The sequence below is a fragment of the Trichoderma asperellum genome, chromosome 1 (genome assembly GCF_020647865.1).
Source record: "Trichoderma asperellum chromosome 1, complete sequence".
Classification (NCBI taxonomy): domain Eukaryota; kingdom Fungi; phylum Ascomycota; class Sordariomycetes; order Hypocreales; family Hypocreaceae; genus Trichoderma; species Trichoderma asperellum.
The window spans coordinates 2,365,325-2,385,924 of NC_089415.1; the positions used below are offsets into that span (position 1 = coordinate 2,365,325).

The following is a 20,600-nucleotide window of genomic DNA, read 5'->3' on the forward strand; positions in this document are numbered from 1 at the left end:
TGATGAAAAGGGATATGCTGTTGTGTCGCAGTGATAAGACAGAAGTTTTGGTCGGGTGGCGTTTTGTTCCTGAAACAACCAGGCTAGATCAGGTAAGATTCGCAAAAGATGGTCTGCTCACTCTCAAAGGTCAGCAACACAGAAGTAGTGAGGCAAACGGAGTGGCTTGCTTTGCCGCTGGATTTGGCGCCTCGGGTTCTGCCACACTAAATATGCGCGCCAAGCAGAATTCACAAAGGTGCACACCCGAACAAATACGAGCCTATACCGTTGCCGTTTCAAATGGGAATTTTCCATACCAAATATACCAGATGGAGAGGCTGCCGATGCAGGTCTAATGCACCAGCTACGTAGGCAAAGAGGCGGGGAGGCGGGGCTTGTGCAGCGGAGTCGACTCCAATTCGATAGCAGACGTCACTAGAGAATAAAAAAAGGAGGTGATTAGCATCGCATTCAGAAGCACAAATGTCAGTGTTCTAGTCGACGCGCGTTGGAGGTGTCAAGCGCCTGCGACCGGGAATGGCGGGTAGTTGGAGCAGCAGCCCCATAAACAACACTCTTGCGATTGTCGCCAAGCTCAAGCCTGAGCATCTCCACGATTTTGTTCAGGGAGCTTGCCCGTGGACCCAACTCGGATTCCGCCATGTTTGCTGTGCAGCACTGACTGTCACAGAGGTCTGAGAATTGAAAGTATAGGCGCAAGACAGAGCTACTTGTGATGCGCAAACATTGCTGGTTGCGGCGCAACGCCAGAATCGCTCAGACGAAGTTGCGCATGAAGCAAAAGTATTATTTAAAAAAAAAAAAAAAGCCGCCGTTTGTTGAAGCTCATTTTTTATCTTGTAGCTCGAGGGTTTGTGGCGATTGGCGTCGACAGTCGCTGTGGAGAGCTTGGCGATGGCACAAGCCGAGGGAAAAGAATTGAAAGAGAAATAAAGAGAGATGGTAAAAGAGGAATGGCAATTGATTTACTCACAATATTGCTTTTGAAAGATTTGTGACTTTTATGAGGTGTATATTGTAACTTTTGTCTTTTTTTTTCTGGTCCAGCCGAGACGCGGGGAAGATGTTCGTAGGGAATCGCAAGTTTTGGGCTGTTCTTCGCCTTTGGTAGATTGAGAAAGGAAAATGGAAAAAAGAGAGGCGTCAAAAGCCGGGGTTTTCGCTGGAGCTCGACACCGCTTTGATCAGCTCCTCGTGAAGTTGCCCAAAGCTCGTGGTATCACCAGGGCCAGGGTAACGGCTTACAGCTTTCGCACGGATGTCACAGCAGCAACGAGCGAGGAGGGAGAAAAACAAGGACTGTCGGCAGCGTCAAGCGCCGAAGAGTCCGGCGAATTGAATGATGGGAACGAAGAAGAAGCCGTTGGCGATGACAGCAAGGGAATTGGTTGAAGCGAGCGAGTGAAGTTTGGAAACTCCCAAGAGGAGGAGAGAGGAAAAGAGCTTGCGGAAGCGAGGAGAGATGAGCGCGTTCTTGGCTTCGACATTGTCTCCGGCACTGCTCCAGCTTCTGGGCTTCAGGGGAGCCACTCAGTAGCTTCGCAGCTGGCGCCAATCGAGGTCCAGGTTCGTGATGCTAGGCGACCCCCCGGCCCCGTTTCGCCTCTCCACAGGCGCATCCCATCTAACCAGCCCTGGCCAGCAATCATGTCATGGCGATTGGGGGTCTCCTGCTGGGCCTATGATGCTCCCCTGGCGAGCTTGAAACACGACGCACCTCCAGTTGGCAGTGGTACTAGCGCTGTGGCCGTAGCACGACGGCGTGCAGTAAGTAAGCAGCTGGTTGAATCAACACGATACCTCGTCGAGATCTTGGCAGCCGGCGACGGGACGTGATAGAGTTGAAACTCTGCGGCACCTGCGGCTGCTGATCCGTCTTGATCTTGATCAGCTGGTGATTGCAGGGAAAAAGCTCCGCCGCACTATCGCCAGACGGCACTTGGAGAAACACGGGTCGGGTCCTGAGGCATGAAGCATACGAGCGGCAGTAATACGAGTACGTCCAGCAAGGAAATTACTGCCTGATAACCCAAGCAGGTACTGCCGCTGCTATTGTTACTACTGGAGATACTCGCAGCCCGGGATGCGGATGCTTGGATGCTGGCCATTTATTAAGCAGGACGTTTAATCTTCTTCGCTGGCTTGGCTCCCCAGATTGGATTGACAGCCAATTATTACATGCATTGCGGTGCTTGCTCGCATAATGGCACTTATATTCGTGCGCAAAGCAGGGGGGGGCAACACCTGCATCCTCCACGCCTCGCATCCCCCCGTCTAATGAGATTTTTTCCTTTGTTGCTGATGAAACAAACCCGGGCCAACAAGGAACAGGCTAACGACGATTTTCCCCAACAAGAAAAGGAAAGGAAATGGAGAGACGCCAGACAAGGCAGAAACCGAGAGACAGAGGCCAATTCAGGGCAGAAGTTGTATCATTTCGGATCGGGCCTAAGAGACACAGATTGAGCCGCGCGACCTCCAAAGAACACAAGGCCGGCTAAAGAAAAAAAAAAATTGGCAACGCCAATCCAATCTGCCATCTCAGGGTCCGGCTCCAAATTCCCCTCCCATCGCGGAGCTTTGCCCAAATCTTGGCGTCGACTCCAAACCCGCTCCCCTGCCAATCCCTGCAAGTGGTTAAAATTGCAGGTTCCGCTTCCAGTTCGCCATGCAACTTCGTCACACTAACCAGACGCTGCCAATCATGCATCGGCACTGGTTCCCATGGAGGGTCCTCCCTTCTCGCGTGAAAGCGTGAAACTGCCCACTGCGGCTTTGTTTTTCCATGAGGACCACAAAAACCCGCCGCCCAACCCTTGGCTACATGGACGAGGCTGAGGCTAGCTCCAATAGCACAAGAAAAACAATGTGCCGGCGAGTACAAGAATGTCTTGAATTACTCGTGCTCGACAGGCCTCTGTTCGAGAACTTGCAATTACCAATAGTTTTCAACGACTGATCGATCACATCACCAGCAACAGTGCCATGATAATCCAAGGCAGCCGACTGCCGTCGCAAATATGAGTGGTATATATCGTCCATCTATACTCGTACATACTATACATACAGTACATTTTATCATCGTCAAACCTGACCAGTATAATTCGAATGCCTGCCGAACGCTCTTGTTCCCTCTGCTTTTTCCGTCTATAAAGAAGCAATGCGGTCCAGCCAGCGCCTCTCTCTACAAACATTGTGGGGGGCATGGGAAGTAAAAAAGGATGAAAGGAGAGAAAGGAAAATAACAATAACAATAGCAACCGCCCATCGATGTTTTATAGAGAGCCATTTCTTTACCCTTCGAACATATCGGGCTCCTCCTCCATGCCGTACTGCGTCATACTCTTCACGCGACGCTCCATCTCATCTTCCATGCCGCCACCCAGGCCGAGTAGCTGCCGCAGCTTGAAGAAATAAAACGCAATGTCCGTCACAGTCATGACCGACTTGAATATGATGTGTCGCCATACGTTGTTCACCCGCTGTATCCAGGGAAGATTAGGGTCCTCGTACAGGCTACGGCTCGCCCACTCGCCCATCATCTTGATGCGGTTAACCGGCGAGCCCAGGAACTGGTTGTTGCCCTGGACGATGCGCATGTTGCGCCCAATGAAAACAAGCTCCTTGGGCCACTTGTCTTCGTCCGCGAGAATGTCTCGAATCCCTTGCTTCATCTTGCGCTGCATGACATAATGTTTCTCCGCCCTGGTCAGACCCTGTAGCTCCTTCAAATCTTTCTGCATGACGTTTTCGCCGCCTTCGTACGGCTTCATCAGCGTAGCACTGGCAAACAAGTCTGCCGCCTTGATGCCCCATTGCCCGGTGACGTCAGCTATGGCCTTGTTGTCGAATGTCATGAGAGCCTTCCAAAATCTGGCATACTGATGGCGGAACGTCGGCGACATATATACATAGAGGCCATGGTCAATCAAGACCAATTCGGCACGGCCGTTAGGAAGCCTTCGAATGAAGATGTTTCCTGGGTGAGGGTCACAGTGGACAACGCCCCATTTGAAGATTTGAGCAGAAAAGAGATCTACCATGGTGGTCATGACCTCCTTGGTGCTCAAGCCAAGGCCTCCTCTTCCGTGCAAGCCCTTCCACTCCTGGCGCTCCGGCTTGATCTTGTCTCGGTGGGCTTCTATGCGCAGTTGGCGACGGGCAAGATCCATATCAATTGGCGGCAAAGGGGTGCCTGCGCCTGGGCTGCCTTTTCCACGTCCGCCCAGCCATCTTGAAGTCATGGCCGTCTTGTCCCACAGCCTGATGCCCTCTATCCACTCAGTTGTCAATACTCGCTTCGTGGTAAGTTCGGAATATACAGTGGGGATGTAAACCCGCCCCTTCAGACGGCTCTCTGAGTTGACCAGCTGGCGCATCGTTTCCGAATTCTTGGCCTCGCTCAAAAAATCTGTCTCTAGCTCTATGCGCTCGGAGATGAACGGTACTAGGGTGTAGAGGGGAAGGTCGAACTGCTTCGAAAGAATCCACGTTACAGTCCTTTCAGAATCATGCAATGTTAGTATCTTTTTCTGCGGCCAGTCGTCAGAGGGGAGGAGGGAACGCGGCGACATACTTGAAAGTCCAGAGATCCGACGCAATTTGCTTTGCAATCTCTGGTTTCTGAATCTTGACGGCCACTTCTCTGCCATCCGGAAGCCTTGCCCAGTGGACCTGAGCAACACTTGCACTCGCGCGGGCCTTTCTCTCCATGACTCCATAACCCTCCTTGCCAGTGAAGCTGACCCCAAATACTTCCTCTACGCTCTTCCCAAAATCTTTTCGGATGACCGCCTCGACGGCTTTCCAGTCGTCTTGTGGCGCATCATCAAACATCCGGGCAAACATTCTCTGGAATTCGGGTGGCAGAACCGCACTCTGCATGGCAATTGCCTGGCCAATTTTGAGGTACAATCCACCGTTTGCCCGCAGCAGATCGCAAAGCCTTTCGGCGTTACGCAGGTGGAGGTCAGCCACGGAGCCCCCCGTCCATGGTTCTGGTCGGAAGTTGATCTTATAGTCCAGCGCAGCAATCATGGCCGTGCCAAATGTGCGAAGCGATCGACCAAGGCTGGAAGCGTACACCTGTGAATCTACGGTGTAGATGGCGCCGCCCACGGCTGCTGTGATGAGCAATCGACGTCCCCATTTCCGGCTGCGCTTGTACTGCTTGGCAGCTCGTGGTGCTCCCAGGTCGGCGGGTGATGGCGGCCGCAGTGGTTGGAATGGCCCCGAGCTCTGGATGCGCCGCACGAAGGCTTGGTTGCGCAGCAGAGCCTGTCTCGAGAGGCCCAGGCCGCTGCTGCGGCAAAGCATGCTGGGCATTTGTCAAAAGATCAATGAGCTCTACCGCGGCGTCATTCGGGAGGAGGAGGAGGAGGAGGAGGTCATAAATGGAAGCGGGGGGTGGAAAATGTCGTCGAGAGCTGCTGAGTGAGATGGTGGCGGTAGTTTTGAAGGATTTCCCGCCGCGGCATTTTGTGGCTCCTCGGATCCGCCATCGGGGCCGGTATTGCGGTAGGTCCGAGGTTTGTCCATTTGATGACAGGTATTACAGAGAACCATGAACGTGAGCTGATTGTGGGCACTTTGTGTGATTGAAATATTGCTTCGTTTTTTGGCTTCATTTACATGCTGCATCGTTTATGAAAGCTGTACCTTAGCTGTTTACTAGTATAATTGACTACGGAGTGTATTATCACCTATCAACTGAGTCGTATCCTTGCTAGTGAATTTATAGTGAGTTTATAGAGATAAAGCTTACATGCTAAATGCTACGAGGACTATCAGTTAAACAAAACAAAAGCTCATGCTACGTATAGACCATGACGCTTAGTAGAGCTGTAAGATGACACCAAAAAATTCATTAATAGTCATCGAGACACGCATGAGGCGTGTTGATACCAAGATCGCTGCCTTAAATTCCTGCATCGTGAAAAGAACGATTAGTGATTCAGGGTAGGCTCCAGCATGTGACGACATTTCACAGACGCGGGAATGAGATAAGATAAGATGGCTGGCGACTGCATACATAAGCGTGGCCCGCTCCAGTGCAGCTATTCTCGAAGCTAGCACTAGCGGTATCGAAAACACTGCATCAGATCGACTGATTCAGCTGCAGGTGCACTTTTCTGGTCATGAATACTACCAGTACTTTAGCCCGAGTATGCACGTCTACAGTAATCGCACGACTTTCTATGCGGAGAGTGTCTTCCATAGCTCAGTGAAGAGCCACTCAGATGGCCTATCTAAAAGCATGGAGAATTGCACGCAGCAACTTGCAGCTGACTTCGTATATGCTGTCCGTGGACAAAACTGTATGTATTATAAGAGCTTGAGTTATGTAGTGCCTGAATAGGTACTACTTTACCACCCAAGTCAATGAGCTAGTAGTTGAATGAAGCTGGGCGATGATGTAGAGAAGCGGGTGGGAGAGTAGTTGAAACAGGAGATGCGAGTGCATGTAAGCTTTGACGAATGATTGGTAGTGAAAACCTTTCAAGTTGCATCCCGTCAGCCAAAATCATCATGCAAGCTCTTAAACAACTCCTCTTAAACAACTCCTCTTAAAACCATTACCAATAGTGAGTGCAACTGCAGTATAGGCGATGAATTACAACTTGTAGTAATATACGGCACACTAACTCGTTGACAATGCCGCCGGCGAAAACTGATGGCTCTGCTATCTGTTCTAGCCATTTGCGGGCCCGCCTAGCTTCGCTTCTTCCCCTAGCGCTGGAGCACCGCACGGAGCTGGTCCATCCGAGCGAGCAAGTGAACCCGCACAAAGCCCGGCAGGGGGGCCTCGTTTCGCCAAACGCTGCATCATCATCATTGGAGCAGTGGCGAAACCCTGAGTGCGTGATTGCTGGGGAAGAGTCTCTTGCCCGACCGCTCTGTGTGGTGCTGACGCCGCAAGTCGCTACAGACGCCGTAGGAGGAAGAGAGGCATTGCTGGCGATGGCGTTTGGTGCGTCAATTGTCGCAACGAGGACCCAATAACGCTCGTCTATGACGGCAAATGCCCCCTGCGCAAAAACGAAGGCGTGCAGAGTAGATTAGGCCAAGCTCGGAGCGCATGCCGGAGGAAAACGCTTCCAATAGACCCAGAAGCACACCAAGAGCCAGCGCTGCTCATTTCCACGGCCAGCCGACCTGCTCGAAGCGGGCAAGCTGGAGCAGACTGCATCGTCTTTATCCAAAGGCGCCTCTCCCCTTTCTCTCAAAGATGCGATGCTCAACCTGCTCTTGGACGCACTCGTACCTGTTGAAGCACAAGTGCTAGCATTAGCCGATGACTTGCAGCGCATCATTTCGATAGTGCGGCCCCAACGAAAGCCACCAGGCGATGTCTTACTGTATGTAGCAAGGAGCTCTGCTATGGGGAAAATCTGCGTGGCGCTGATGATGATGGGCCTGTATACTCCGTACACACACACATGTATGTATGGCAAAATGCGGGTCAGAGGTGCTACAGTACCGACAATTGATTCCAGCACGAGGATGAGTGAGGTCCAGGCCATTTTTAGAACCCATTCAGGCAACGAGCAGCAGCTTTGAGCGGGTTTGTGCTACCCGACGCTTAATAGTGCACATGGGTACATGCGGTGTACCTGGCGAGGCCAGCAAATTACAGGGAACCAGAAACGCGTAATATTACTGCTACAGCAAATGTTCATGCAACCGAATTTGTGCAACCGCAGCATTGTATTGAATCGTATTGGCACTAATAAAAGAAAATTTAAAATTCTCATCATTGACAAGTCTCTGGTTATACGGGATCATGTGCGCTCGTATCACAATTGGGCGCATCCAAGATTCGAGCCTCGCAAACTCAAAATTTCATTTCCGTCCATGCATGTTGGCTGGGTTTATCGATTCTGGCCCGTGGCGAGTCTGTGCCTGTGCCTGTCTCTGTGCCTGTGACATACTTACGTGTATTATTAGTGTACCGCGTCTGCCAAATTGCGTGCTTCGCTACATCTCATTCGCCCGCCCTGCGCCATGGAGGGTCAGCGCTATGCTTGTCCGAGGCCTAGCAGCCCGCGAACGGCACTGTGGATTCGCTCCTCTGTCCCCGTTCGGGGCTTCGTGTGGGGGTCTCTGGTTGGCTGAGATGCGCTAGACTGCGCTATGAGACAGGCACCTTTAGCGCTGCATCCATCTACAACGTTTAGCCTACAACGCGCCTGTTAGAGAGAGCGAGACGGTGCAGCGGCTCTCTCCACCCGCCTCCAGGATCACCACCAAATTTCCATCTTCCCCCCCCTTCCAACGCTCTGCTCTGCTCTGCTCTGCTCTATTTTTTTTTTGTGTTGTTGTTTGCCGCAGACCCTCAGATTTCACCCAGACGGCGGGCCCACCTGGAGCAAACAACAATATCTGGGTAGCCATTTTTTCTGCCCTCTCCAGCTCGTTTCCTTGTTGCTGCGGCCGGCAACCCTGTTTCACTCTTTCACGTAGGGCGGCTTTCTTTGCTTCTCTGTTTACAATCCGTCGAAAATCGTCGCCCTTCGCTATCGCCCAAAGTTGCTTTGAACTATGTGGAGGATAATGAGAATAGCAGCACCGTAACGCATTTGGGCGCCATTCATTCGTTCGACTACTTCGCGTGCGCAATACGAGTACATGCGACAATTCTCCGTACCTGGTAGCCAGGATCAGCAGGGGACTCCCAGACGACGACTACATCGACGATAACATCTACTACTATTCTGATTCTCCGCGCTACACTCCCTTTTGGATTTCCTCAGCCTGATAACAAGCTCTCCACCGCTCAGTTCGATTCACCATCCTCCATCTTCTCGCTGGCTCCCAGAGCGTGATCCGTCCTTATTTCGCGTCGCCTAATCGACGTCTGCTGTTGCTGGGCACTTCTTGTCCACCGTCAGCATGCTGCGACCGGCGACGCCCTTGTCAGTGCTGCTTGGGATTGCCTTTGCTCTGCTGCTCCTCTCCGTGATATCGGCACCCATAATTTCGGCCATTCCACTCGGCAGCTTCGATAATGTTCAGTTTGGCGTCTTTGGCTTTTGCAAGCCCTCGGGCTGCAGCAGCGTTGGCATCGGCTACGACATTGGTGAGAATCAAACTTCCTCCTCCTCTCACCTCTTCTCCCATCTGCCCGTCTACCGTCAGCATGCTTTACTGGATACAACGGCTAACAATGGCATACGACATTATAGGTAGCGTCATCGCCAATCAAAGGTCTCAGGATTTCGACCTGCCGAGCGGTGTTCGCCATACGCTCTCTACGATCCTAGTTCTTCACCCCGTGGCCGCATTCCTGACGCTGGTCATGTTTTTCATGGCCGTTGCTGCCCACTTCCGCTCTGCTTCTCACTCGTCAAAGTATCTGCTCGCCTTTTTAATTTTCAACCTCATCACCTTCCTCGTCTGTCTTGCCGCTTTCGTCATCGATGTCTTGCTCTTCATTCCTCACCTGGCATGGGGCACCTACATTGTCATCGCTGCCACGGCCTTGGTTTTCCTAAGCTGCCTCGTCTCCTGCGCTATGCGGCGCACTCTGATCAGCCGAAAAGACCAAAGGAGAAGAATTGCAGAGAATGCAGAGATGAATGCCCAAAACTACTATAACCGAGAGGAGCAAGAGCCCAAATCTGCCTTTGTCATGTCATCCCAGCCCACCGTGCCGACCATCGTTAGCGGCGGAAGTGGCACGCAAGACACTCTGCCTGCATTCGCCACGTATGAGACCCAGCGAGACGACCAGGTCAGCGACGAGCACATTCCTCTGACGCAGCGAACTACATCTGAGAGGTCGAACAATGGGATGCAGCCCATGGCCGTCGATATGGCCGCAGTTCCAGGCAGTGACATTGGCGGCCCATACAACGGACCACAGAGGTCTGCATCGCAGGACCCATACGGCAACTATCCCAATAATGCCTATGGAGTAGCGGCTGGACAGCCTTATGACCGTATGAACCGCGGCCCCACCAGACAGGCCACCGACCCCTCTAATGGATATCGCGGTGGCCGTGGAGGCCGTGGAGGCTACGGCGCCCCCATGAGAGGACGCGGCGGTGGTTATGGCCCTCCCGGCCGAGGTGGATACGGGCCCCGTGGTGGTCGAGGAGGGGGAGGAGGAGGAGGATATGGACCGCAATCTCGCGGTGGCTACGGCCCATACTATAACATGCCTAGAGGCGGAGGCACACGTAGTCCTCCGCCCATGAATTACTCAAACGAGAACATGGTTAGCCAATATAACAGGCTGCCACAACAGCAGCAGGGCTACGTTGACGAGCAAGGGCTTTATGCTGGGGCCCAACAGGCACAGTCTGACCCCATGGTAAATTATCCAGCACCGAGTCGCAGCGCCAGCGCCAGCGATAACAGCAGTAGCAACCGATTTATGCCATATCGTCCGGATCTCGAATTGCCCAGGGCAGAATCCCCTCCACCGCTCCCTGAACCGACTGAGTCTGCTATTTCCTCATCAGCACAGGCGATCGAGATGGACGCAACGCCAGCCGCCGCATCAAGCAATAGCGGTGATCAGTATGGCAATCTTAGGGATAGCGACACAGACGTTGCTGGGATGGTGAATCTCCAGCAGGGCAAGAAGCCTTCATCCCCACGGAGAGAGACATTTGCCAGCGACGGAAGCAGATATTCTCAAGACGAGTATGCGCCATCTCCTGATGCCCTTGACACTACATCGGATTTACTAACGAGCCTTAGGCAAAACATGGCACCCCGCGCCGCATGGAATCAAGAAACAGGGAGAAGCTCACCTCATGTGGCACCTCTGGCACCTCTCGCAACGACTCGCCGGGGTCCTACGCCTGACCTCTCTGGCGCCGCTGCTCCGGTAGCCGACACCAAGGGCGCCGGAAACTACTACGAAGATGTTGACCCACGGTTTGACCAGTCCGCACATACTCCTCCGGGTCGTCGGACACCGCCTCCGCCGCTCCGAGTCCAACCAACAACAGAAGTCGACTACGAGGAGATGCGAGCTGCTGGTGGCGGAACACGCAGTCCCGCAGAGTCGGAACATTCCAACTTTACGTCCATCTCGCAGCGTGGAATTAACCCGCAATGGAATCCACCCCCAATGCCGGCACGCCGGCCAGTGCAACAGCGCCAAGACATACTTTTGGACAATCCCGACTTCAAGCTTCCCGGCGGCCGATCGACGGCCGCAGGGAAACGAAGATTACCAGGCATGACCCCTGACAGCGCGTATCCGGGCCGCTAGGTGTAGTTCTGGCATATGTTATTGCTCTATGGCCTATCCCCTTTCTCCAAACATCTTTGCTTGCTTTGAAAAATCCATCCTTGTGTGCTTAGCCGTGGTTATAAGGGTCGAGCTAATGGGCCACTGCTGTTGTATCTTCTTGTCTCCTCTTTTTAACCTTTCCATATTCTCTTCTTCCTTCTTCCGCATATTTTAAATCGGCCTTCTGAAATTTAATGTCGAACCTTTTCTTCTTCAACCTACGACAGCAACTTTTGGCCTTGATCTAATTTCCACAGCTTGTCATACTGCATGGCGCTTGCGCCTCAGGATATACACTGCTTTCGGCATAATTTTTTCATTTCACTACGTGTCTTACTTCTATATTGCGCACTGCGATAGCCCTCTCGGTCTGGAGAGTGACTGACGAATGCACTATCCTTCTTCTTTACGACATTGCGACGAACGATGCCTTTTATGGGACGTGGAGTATTCGACGCTTGAGATTAATAGATTCTACTTTTGTGAGGACGATTTGGCTATCTTTGACGCGGGGCCTTTGCTTTTTTTAACCCTTTTTCTTTCTTTTCTTGCTTTCATTCTTTGTTTCTTTCCTTTTTTTTTTTTTTTTTTTTTTTTTTTTTTTTTAAAGTCTGACAATACGGGAAACGCATCTTGATCATACCCAGGGAGGAATACTAGGAATGAATTGAAAAGTATCAAGACTTTATTGAGCCTTTGTTTTCTTGTTCTTTGATAACAACTAACTATTTGTAAGGGATATGTTGCATAGTATACGCAGCTATTAGGATAGCGAAGAGATAAAGACAATGGGTGAACAACACGTCAGTCTCAACAGAGGCAGTGCTGTCTCAAAGAAGTTGGAGATGCATGAGTGAACAAGATGACAAATTCGGAGACCTGAGCAGTAATAAATGTCCACTTAGTAGCCGTCATAGTCCATCTAAGCGTAGAGAAACGTTGCCGCCCAAGTTTGCTAATTTGAAGACTAAAGCTATCGTATCGAACATATTCAACGCCATAGACATCAGCCATCCATCATCATCTTCGGCTATAATCAACACAGTTCCCCAGCCATTACCAACGCCCCCTGATTTTAGTTTCGAAGTACAAGGCGATTCACTGACGATACCTTTATAGAGAGAATATATTGAATGAGCCAGCTTACTTAACTCTTGACACCCATACAAGCTATAGACGGAAGGTACCGGCATTGGCTGTAGAATTTGTACTTTTACTCTTTTTTCGTTTGGCTTTCACGTAGCTGCTTACAACGACCTTTGGTAGTTTGTTGGGCCTGCTCACTTCACTTCGGCCTCACTTTGTGTTTGGAGGCACCCCTCCCCGTTTTCGCATTGCTCTGCTTCCTTTTTCATTCTTCACGATGGTTTCCACCGTTTTCTTCGTCATCGCTTGCCTAAGTGTTTGGCTATTAAACCTCGTCTCCTTGGACGTTCGAACGGTAAGAAGTCTTCACCAAGTATTCCTGTCCCCCCCAACCCCCCGCCCGCTCCCCCTTCGCTCCTTCTCTCCCATCTTATAACCCACGGCAGCTTCTGAGGAAGGCACTCCCCAACTATCTGTGCCCCAACGCCTTCCTATCATAGTTCTGCCACTTTTCTTGCCCGCCTTTTCCGCCTTCTCCGCCCTCACCTACTCGTTAGATTCCCACTATCGCCTTCACCCCTTCTCTCTCTTTCTTCCATCGGCATCCCTCTTTCGCCTTTTCTACATAAAACCAGTTTCTTCTTGCACTTCGCATCACTGGATCGCGGCTGTTGATACATTGGGAAATCTCAGTATCGCAGAGCCGCATCTTGGAGAAGACCCTTTTGGCATCCACGTGCCCGCTTGACGTATCAATTCATTTGGCCACCGCTTGGATCTGACTATCCTCTTTGGCCTCAGCTTTGAATTGTAATATCCCACACCATCCCTCTCGGTTTTCTCTTCTCCTTCAACGTTGCGTGTTTCTCATTTTCCAAGTGATGTGCAAACAGCCGCCCTGTGTTTTTTTCTTCTTCCCCTCTTTCTTCTTCGCTTGACTCGCTTTAAGCTGACATGAACCTTCCTGCAGACTATCATTCTTATCGCAATTCACATTCTTTCTCGCCAGGCGGCAGCCATCCGACTGAGAAACAAGACAGGAACCACTCTATATCCAACAATGGACGAAGAATCTTCTCCCCCAACTCTGCCTTTCCAATCTTCTGTGGCGTCTAGCTCGTCTGGCTCTGTACCCTCGCAAACAACCTATACAACAGCGGGGACTATCTACAACCCCAGCTCTTCTCAGCGGCTCCAGCCCCCTGCTCGCCGTGGCCGTTTGCTCAAGGCGACATCGGATTTTGATAACCTGAAATTCCCCAACTCCCCTCTTCCTAGACACCAGCCAGATGCGTTACATAGAGTCTACATGAGTGGAAATCTTGCCCAGACCCAGGCTCCCCCGGATCGACAAATCTCCTACGAGCCTCTGCAGCAGAACTATGATCGCGCTGTCAGCCCCGTGGGCACTCAGGATCAAGCGTCCAGAATGTCGTCGTCCATAAGCGTACAGTCGTCTGCTCCTATGTTTGACCTAAAGGGCAAAGGCATCGCGGCCGACGCGAGCAGCAGTGATGACGAGGACGGCATCATAACCAGTGCCCTCATGAATATGACTGTCAAGTCTCTCCAGAACTTGGCCTCGTACCCGAATCCGAACCAAAAGAGCGCTCAGAAGGCGCTTCTTCGGGGGACAAAGCCAAGAGGTAACAGCACGTTGAGCGTACCATCCAGACTGGACACGCCTTCTACATATCGTAATACCAGCCCGATTGGAGGAAGCGTTCCCCTAGGTGAATATTTGCCGCCACATATGAGATCGCGGCTCCACGCTTTCTCGGATCCTGCCGTCTTTCGCTTCCCAAAGTCTCGGAAGAGTGCTCGAGTAACAATATCCGAAACCGCGGCAAATAGTGATTACAATAATACCATCGCATCATCATCTCGGCTTTCGACTCCATCTATCCATAGCGATAACTCGGATCTTCATCTTTCAACATCCATGAGCCTTGCTGCGAGCGCCGGCGCCCCTAAGCCATTGACTGCGGGCCCGCCTGGCCAACGTCAATATCGCCCTTCGACATTCGAATCGACATTCAAGGCGCTCAGCACCATGCCAACAGATTCTCAAGGTATCTTCGCCCAAGCCCGCGAAGATGATAACCATCTTTCCCTTGATTCTTTGTACAAATTCACTGAAACTCCAATGACTACTCAAGATTACATTGCACAAGATGAAGAGTTTATTCCATACTTCAGATCGTCGACGACAGAGGCTTTCGGGGCTATGCCAACTCCTATTCAAAATGAATTCGACAACGTTACAGAAGACTCAGTTCTCCCCAGAGAGACTCTGCAATATTATCCTGGCTATTCTGACTTTGAAGATTCTCCCGATGCGGATGAGCTGCAGTACCCTAGAGTGCCATCCAAGTGGACCTACCAAGCCAATGGTAATGGCGATGGAGAGGAGTTATACTACTCCAATGCTCAAAGGGAGGCTTACTTCAACTCGATTGACCCTTACACTCCACAGGCCATATTTGATATTTGGTCTAATTACTACAATAGAGAACTCCGCGAGCCGACTGCTCCTATGTTTCCTCAGTGCATGGGACATCCAGCCTGCTTGACCGAAGCTGAAATACGGGAGCGAACTCGACAAACGCATATCAAATGGTACGCGGCAACTGGCTTGCTTGGAGATGCTTATCCACTGCCAAAGCCTATCGTGGAGCCCACCTATCCACCAAGGCCAAAGAATATTTATGGTGCCGTTGGCGATGGGCGCCCTTCGAAGGGAAGCTCTGCTTCTGGAGAAAGTGATGAGGCATTTGTAGAAAATATGCAGTTGCAGTCTAGTAAGGACCAGGTTAAAAGTGAACTCGCACTCTTGGACACAGTTCTAGGCCGAGCTAATTTGAACCCACGAAGAGGAAACAGGGTCGAGAAATGGAACTGATCAAAATGAGGAGTAGATATGGATATTTATAGCTAATCTGATAATGGAGAGCAGGAGAATTAGTTTAAAGCTTTGTGGGTAATGGTAGGTGAACGGTTGGATGAATAGAATAGGACTGGAATATCGGCTTGTGAAGATGAGAGAAGAGGCGCCTGCTGGGGACTTGATTAGCATATATCAGAGATCCTGGAATATGAATACATAGGACGGCTAATTAGTAATAGGTATATCGCATGCATTTCGTGATATTTGGTTGGGCCTATTTCTCCGTCCACTTGTTTCTAAACTATGGCGATGGCTGCTAGGCTTCTAAGTAGGCAGCTAAGGAGAGGAGCCGGAAAGCTGCTGACAGGTTGATCGTGATGCCTAGCAGCACCAAAACACTGGCTCCTGGCGCATTTTGCTACTAATTTCTAACCTTCCCAATTTAGATAAATGTATACGCATTACAAACTGAGAATAATGGAATAAATAGTATTGCATTTCGCATGCATCTTAAAAATGGGTGGTGCTGCTGCTAAAGAAGACTTGTGCAGGTGTAGTGTGCATGTTAGTAGCTTCGTAGGCATGTCACAAGCGACGGATGTCTCTAATATCTACCTAGTACCTTGTTGCCTTAAAATAAAGGAGGGAGAAAAAAAAACCATCTCAATTGCAATTCACGTAGCCATGCAACTCTTTCAAAAAGACAAGGCTAATATCGCATGTTACAGAGCTCTGCGTGAACTAGGCGACGCGGAAACCCGGGAGGAAATGGGGGTCCAAAAACACAGCGTCTAGGATAGGGCTTGCCAGCAGCAAGCCAATGGGAGCTGTGTGGTCCAGATTGATTCCAAAGGTGCGCCCGATTATGTTATATAGTTGCATCGAGGCTAAGATAAGATACAGGGCCTGGGCGTTAGGATAGACAGAAAAAGAGCAAGTCAGGATGGGGTTATGGAGCAGAGTACGTGTGTATATGGCTAGATGGCCATTTGCTTTTCGCGCATGGGATTGTGTGACGAGCATGGAGCATGGAGCATGGAGGTGATGGCACCCGTGTAAAAATTATGGGCGATATAAAGAATACACGACTTCCCGCTTTGAGGCGAGGGAGCTAAGCTGGTACAAAACACACACACACACAAACAACCAAAACGGAGCATCCTCTCCCTCTCTCCGCATAGTGGTAGTGGCAGAGGCATCATGGCCGCCGCTGCTGGCGTCATGGCAATTCTAGAGTCGACTTATAATAGCCTGGATCTGGAAGCCATTCTGGAGTTATATGCGGACGACGCCAGATTCTCAGCCCATTGTGAGTTTTGGTGGGAGTTGATTGCCCCCGCTTATTGTCTGTCTGTCTGTCTGTCTGTCTTACGCGAGACCAGCGGTTAAGCAGTGATGCCCTTGTTCTTGATGCACTACAAGATTATTATGGCTAACCATGTCTCGTTTTTTACTGAAAAAAAGTATTCGGGCTGGTAGGAGTCGACAAGACATGGATTCGAGCATTCTATTCTGACTTGATCGAGTACAACGAGAACGTGGAATTCGTCACTCGGTGTGTGACTGGGACGCCTGATTTGACGATTTGGGAATGCGACGTGAAATGGACGGCGAGGCTGCCGTCGACGGCGCTGGGAACTGTGAGGGGAGATAAGGTGGTGATGAGGGGGGTGTCGTTGCTGAGCTGGAGGGACGGCTCGATTGTGGAACAGAAGGATTATTTCCATATTGCGCAGAAGGGGTGAATCAGCTGAAGGAGAGGGAGGCGCAGAATTTCGAGAATTGCTGGTAACAGCAAGGAGAAGGAGAAACTAATTCATGAGAAATACGGGATAGCCAAGGGAAGAGATGGCTGATCGGATTTACGTCTTGGAGAAGAAGCTGTGAATGGCATCTCCAGGGCTTTAAAAGGCGAAATCTACCTAGTACTGCCTAGGAGTAGATAGTATTCACACTGCCAGGCCTCTCAAAGTAAGTCAGGTTTATACATACATGCATGCAGACTTGATCTGTCCGAATATAGTTATTTGAACACTCCTCTACATCGATTTCTACTGCTGGCTGGTTTCTCCATTCCTGAGGATTCAGTCGATTGCATCTTCGCCACGATTGGATGGAGACAGTGAGCAACGACCTGGTGAGTGACGAGGAGTCAGCGATGCCTTGTTACAAATGTTTTGTACGAGTGGCTTCACTGCTATTGAAATATGCGTAAAACACGAATTGTAGCAAAAGACTACTACTTTCCTAGTACCTCTATAACGAGTGTTGTGTATGTAGGTACATGTTGTTTTGTATACGAGAATTGCTGCATGCTGCTGGAAAATAGTACACCTAGATTTACCTATGCAAAAGGATTTGCTACAATCAAGGTAGTAAACATCTTCATTGTATAAAACAGTGGGGTTAAGTTTAAATATTAAATTTTAACCATTTCCCAGCAGATTGGTCAATAAATAACATTTGCAAATGTATTTTAGATTTATTTTACATATTTATTGTTCGAAAGAGGCTGGCGTAGCAAGTTGTTTCACTGATTGTTAGGTAAGCTCCCCAGCTTGCTCTCGGCACTAATCCCCTTCTGGACTTCCGAGAACTGACTAGGGCGCAAATGGCTGTAGTTGATGTCAGTCCTTCGCTTTTGTGCGGCCGAAAATTCCTCGTGACAACCATCTGGTGGCAGCCATTACTTCATACTAAATTAAATTAATAACAACACACGCTACCAAACAAAGGAGGTCATTCCTAGCCTTGTTTTGTGTCCTCACGAGCGGCTTCTCTCTCTCTCGGCTCGCTTCTTTCCATTGACGGCGCTGGGCCTGTTTTTGCTTTCTGTGTTGATTGGTCTTTTTTTTTTTTTCCTTTTTGCGGCGTGGGAAAACACCAGACGCCCATTCTTTGACCCAAGCCGATACGATCTTGACACCCAACCGAAACGAGATCCTACAAAAACGCCTAGACGGGCATTGCGGCGGCATTGCGAACCCGAAAATAAATCGACACACACAACGAGAAAGAAGAAGCAAGATAAGATGGTCTACGTGCGGCAGCACAACCTCCCGGCCTTGAAAGAGTACAAGTACTCTGCCGTGGATCGGTCGCTGGTTTCCAAATACATCCTCAAGCCTTTCTACACCAACTTCGTCATCCATTGCTTCCCAATGAGCATGGCACCGAACCTAATCACCCTGACGGGATTCATGTTCGTCGTCATCAATTTCTTGACCATGTTGTGGTACAACCCCACGCTGGATCAGGACTGTCCAAGCTGGGTGTACTACAGCTGGGCCATCGGATTGCTGCTCTACCAGACGTTTGACGCTGTTGACGGTGCCCAAGCGTAAGTCCCTTGTCTTCTCCGGTGTCTCCACGCGTTGTTTTCCGTGGATTGAGGAGCTTGGAGCTCGAGTGGTATCAAGAGAGCTAACTTTGAGGCGAATTTCTGCAGACGACGAACCAAACAGTCCGGACCCCTCGGTGAGCTTTTCGATCACGGTGTCGATGCCCTGAACACGTCTCTGGAGGTCCTCATTTTTGCCGCATCCCAGAACATGGGCCAAGGCTGGAAGACGGTAGCTACTCTGTTTGCTTGTAAGGCTTCCTCGGTTTTTGCTTCTCCCCCACTTCCCCCTCCATCGTCCCACCCGCCTCTTATATGGGGAATCATGCATGCATGGCAGACAAGATGAAGAGGAAAACTAGCAATACTAATCGGAGTTACCAGCTCTTCTCACCTTCTATGTCCAGACCTGGGACGAATACCACACCAAGACTCTCACTCTCGGCATCGTCAATGGACCCGTTGAAGGCGTGCTCATCGTGGCCTCTGTCTTTGCCCTGACGGGTTTCATGGGAGGCGCTCACATCTGGCAGCAGAGTGCTCTAGCCGCCATTGGCGTTCCCGCCTCGCTAGGCATTCCCCAATTCATCTACGACCTTACATTCACCGAGTGGTACATGGTTCAGGGAACAATTGTCCTGGTGCTCAACACTGTGGAGTCGTCTGTCAACGTTATCCGTGCTCGACGTGCTCGCGGCGACCGATCACGCGGCGCCCTTCTTGGCCTTGTGCCTTTCTTTGCCATCTGGGCCCTGATCGTCACCTATCTCTACCTGCAGCCAAACATCCTCCACCACCATCTGATTCCCTTTGCCCTGTTCGCTGGCCTCGTCAATGCCTACAGCGTCGGGCAGATGATTACCGCGCACCTTACCAAGATGCCCTTCCCCTACTGGAACATCTTGGGCGTGCTGATTGGTTTTGGCGTTGCTGATTCGATTGGCCCGGTTCTGCTGAGCAAATACGGTGTTGGCTGGCCCAGCTCTCTCGGCGAGGGCGTGTACCAGACTGCCTTTGTTTTCCTGATGCTCGGCACGGCGCTTGGTGTCTACGGAAGCTTTGTCGTGGATGTCATTGTTACTATCTGTGACTACCTCGACATTTGGTGCTTGACCATTAAGCACCCTCACCACGAGGCGGCAGTCTTGAAGCCTAATGGCATCAAGAGCCACTAAAAGAAGACACCGTATTACGGGAAAACTTTTACATATTCCAAGTACATTCGCCACTAGAATATGTTGTATAATGCGGCACCATCTTTTTTTCTTTCTTGCAAAAACAAATGAAAGAGAAACAGAGCTCATGTGTTGATGACGAAATGGGCGATTCGATGGGGAAGGATAGAGAACAACTAAAAGAAGAAGAAGAAGAAGAAGAAAAAAAAGTCAATACTTTGTAACGTGATATGATGATGGATTTATTTACTGAACAAACGAGGGCCTAGATGGGACGACAGACGGTGGCCATTTTCTTTCAGCACGAAGTTGGTATTATGTGATATTAGGGCGCCTGCCTGAGCTTATATAGAATTTTTGGGCGTTTCGTGGATACTATTATTTGGTAGACGCCATTTAGATAGAGCAATTGATAGTAGAAAAATAATCTGAAGAGATGAGAGGCTTGCTTTATCCTGTACATTGCTACAGAGAGTAAAGCTGCTCACTTGAGTTGAATTGAGACGCGAGAATGGAGAACTATCAGCATCTGTTGCGTGAGATATCATCACGATCAAAGGACACATTATGCATATACCTAGGTATATATATATACATATATGTACGTCAGAATATGAGAGTGATATATGCTTAACATAATAGTGTATGAAATGATCTAAACTCGTCATTTTTCATTTGCTGCTCTTCTTTGAATTTAAATGCCCTGGCAGGAGCCAGCTAAGTTGATAGTCCCTAAGCGGGACCTCGATCCTTCAGGCACTAGGAGATTCAGCTCCTTCCTTTGACGGAGACGCAATCCAAAACACAAATAATACTTCCTCTATCCCTGTTTTTCCAACTACGATAAACAACTACAACATC

General features: G+C 50.2%; 7 protein-coding genes across 7 annotated transcripts; 5 read left to right on the top strand and 2 right to left on the bottom strand.

Annotated features, from left to right (window-relative positions):
• Positions 1-278: 278 nt before the first annotated feature.
• TrAFT101_000738 (uncharacterized protein) lies at positions 279-1,490 on the bottom strand (the record flags this gene model as incomplete). Its single annotated transcript, XM_024909379.2, has 2 exons — positions 279-417; positions 1,249-1,490. 2 exons carry the CDS (start codon positions 1,488-1,490, stop codon positions 279-281), a joined length of 381 nt encoding a protein of 126 aa, XP_024764956.2.
• Positions 1,491-3,011: 1,521 nt separating this feature from the next.
• On the bottom strand, positions 3,012-5,711 carry TrAFT101_000739 (uncharacterized protein). The gene is made up of 2 exons (XM_024907464.2): positions 4,580-5,711; positions 3,012-4,503 (listed from the first exon to the last, which is right to left on the bottom strand). The coding sequence occupies exons 1-2, from the start codon at positions 5,326-5,328 to the stop codon at positions 3,297-3,299; spliced, it is 1,956 nt and encodes a 651-aa protein (XP_024764957.2). The 5' UTR covers positions 5,329-5,711; the 3' UTR covers positions 3,012-3,296.
• Positions 5,712-6,657: 946 nt separating this feature from the next.
• Positions 6,658-7,005, top strand: TrAFT101_000740 (uncharacterized protein; the record flags this gene model as incomplete). Its single annotated transcript, XM_066126138.1, has 1 exon — positions 6,658-7,005. One exon carries the CDS (start codon positions 6,658-6,660, stop codon positions 7,003-7,005), a length of 348 nt encoding a protein of 115 aa, XP_065982237.1.
• Positions 7,006-8,289: 1,284 nt separating this feature from the next.
• Positions 8,290-12,163, top strand: TrAFT101_000741 (uncharacterized protein). The gene is made up of 3 exons (XM_024899163.2): positions 8,290-9,082; positions 9,189-10,653; positions 10,711-12,163. Exons 1-3 carry the CDS (start codon positions 8,896-8,898, stop codon positions 11,228-11,230), a joined length of 2,172 nt encoding a protein of 723 aa, XP_024764958.2. The 5' UTR covers positions 8,290-8,895; the 3' UTR covers positions 11,231-12,163.
• A 451-nt stretch (positions 12,164-12,614) lies between these two features.
• Positions 12,615-15,239, top strand: TrAFT101_000742 (uncharacterized protein; the record flags this gene model as incomplete). The annotated part of the gene is made up of 2 exons (XM_024906306.2): positions 12,615-12,692; positions 13,308-15,239. 2 exons carry the CDS (start codon positions 12,615-12,617, stop codon positions 15,237-15,239), a joined length of 2,010 nt encoding a protein of 669 aa, XP_024764960.2.
• Positions 15,240-16,157: 918 nt separating this feature from the next.
• TrAFT101_000743 (uncharacterized protein) lies at positions 16,158-17,262 on the top strand. The gene is made up of 2 exons (XM_024899073.2): positions 16,158-16,533; positions 16,689-17,262. Exons 1-2 carry the CDS (start codon positions 16,425-16,427, stop codon positions 16,967-16,969), a joined length of 390 nt encoding a protein of 129 aa, XP_024764961.1. The 5' UTR covers positions 16,158-16,424; the 3' UTR covers positions 16,970-17,262.
• A 642-nt stretch (positions 17,263-17,904) lies between these two features.
• Positions 17,905-20,349, top strand: TrAFT101_000744 (uncharacterized protein). The gene is made up of 3 exons (XM_024909380.2): positions 17,905-18,564; positions 18,673-18,815; positions 18,949-20,349. The coding sequence occupies exons 1-3, from the start codon at positions 18,257-18,259 to the stop codon at positions 19,737-19,739; spliced, it is 1,242 nt and encodes a 413-aa protein (XP_024764962.1). The 5' UTR covers positions 17,905-18,256; the 3' UTR covers positions 19,740-20,349.
• The last annotated feature ends 251 nt before the right edge of the window (positions 20,350-20,600 follow it).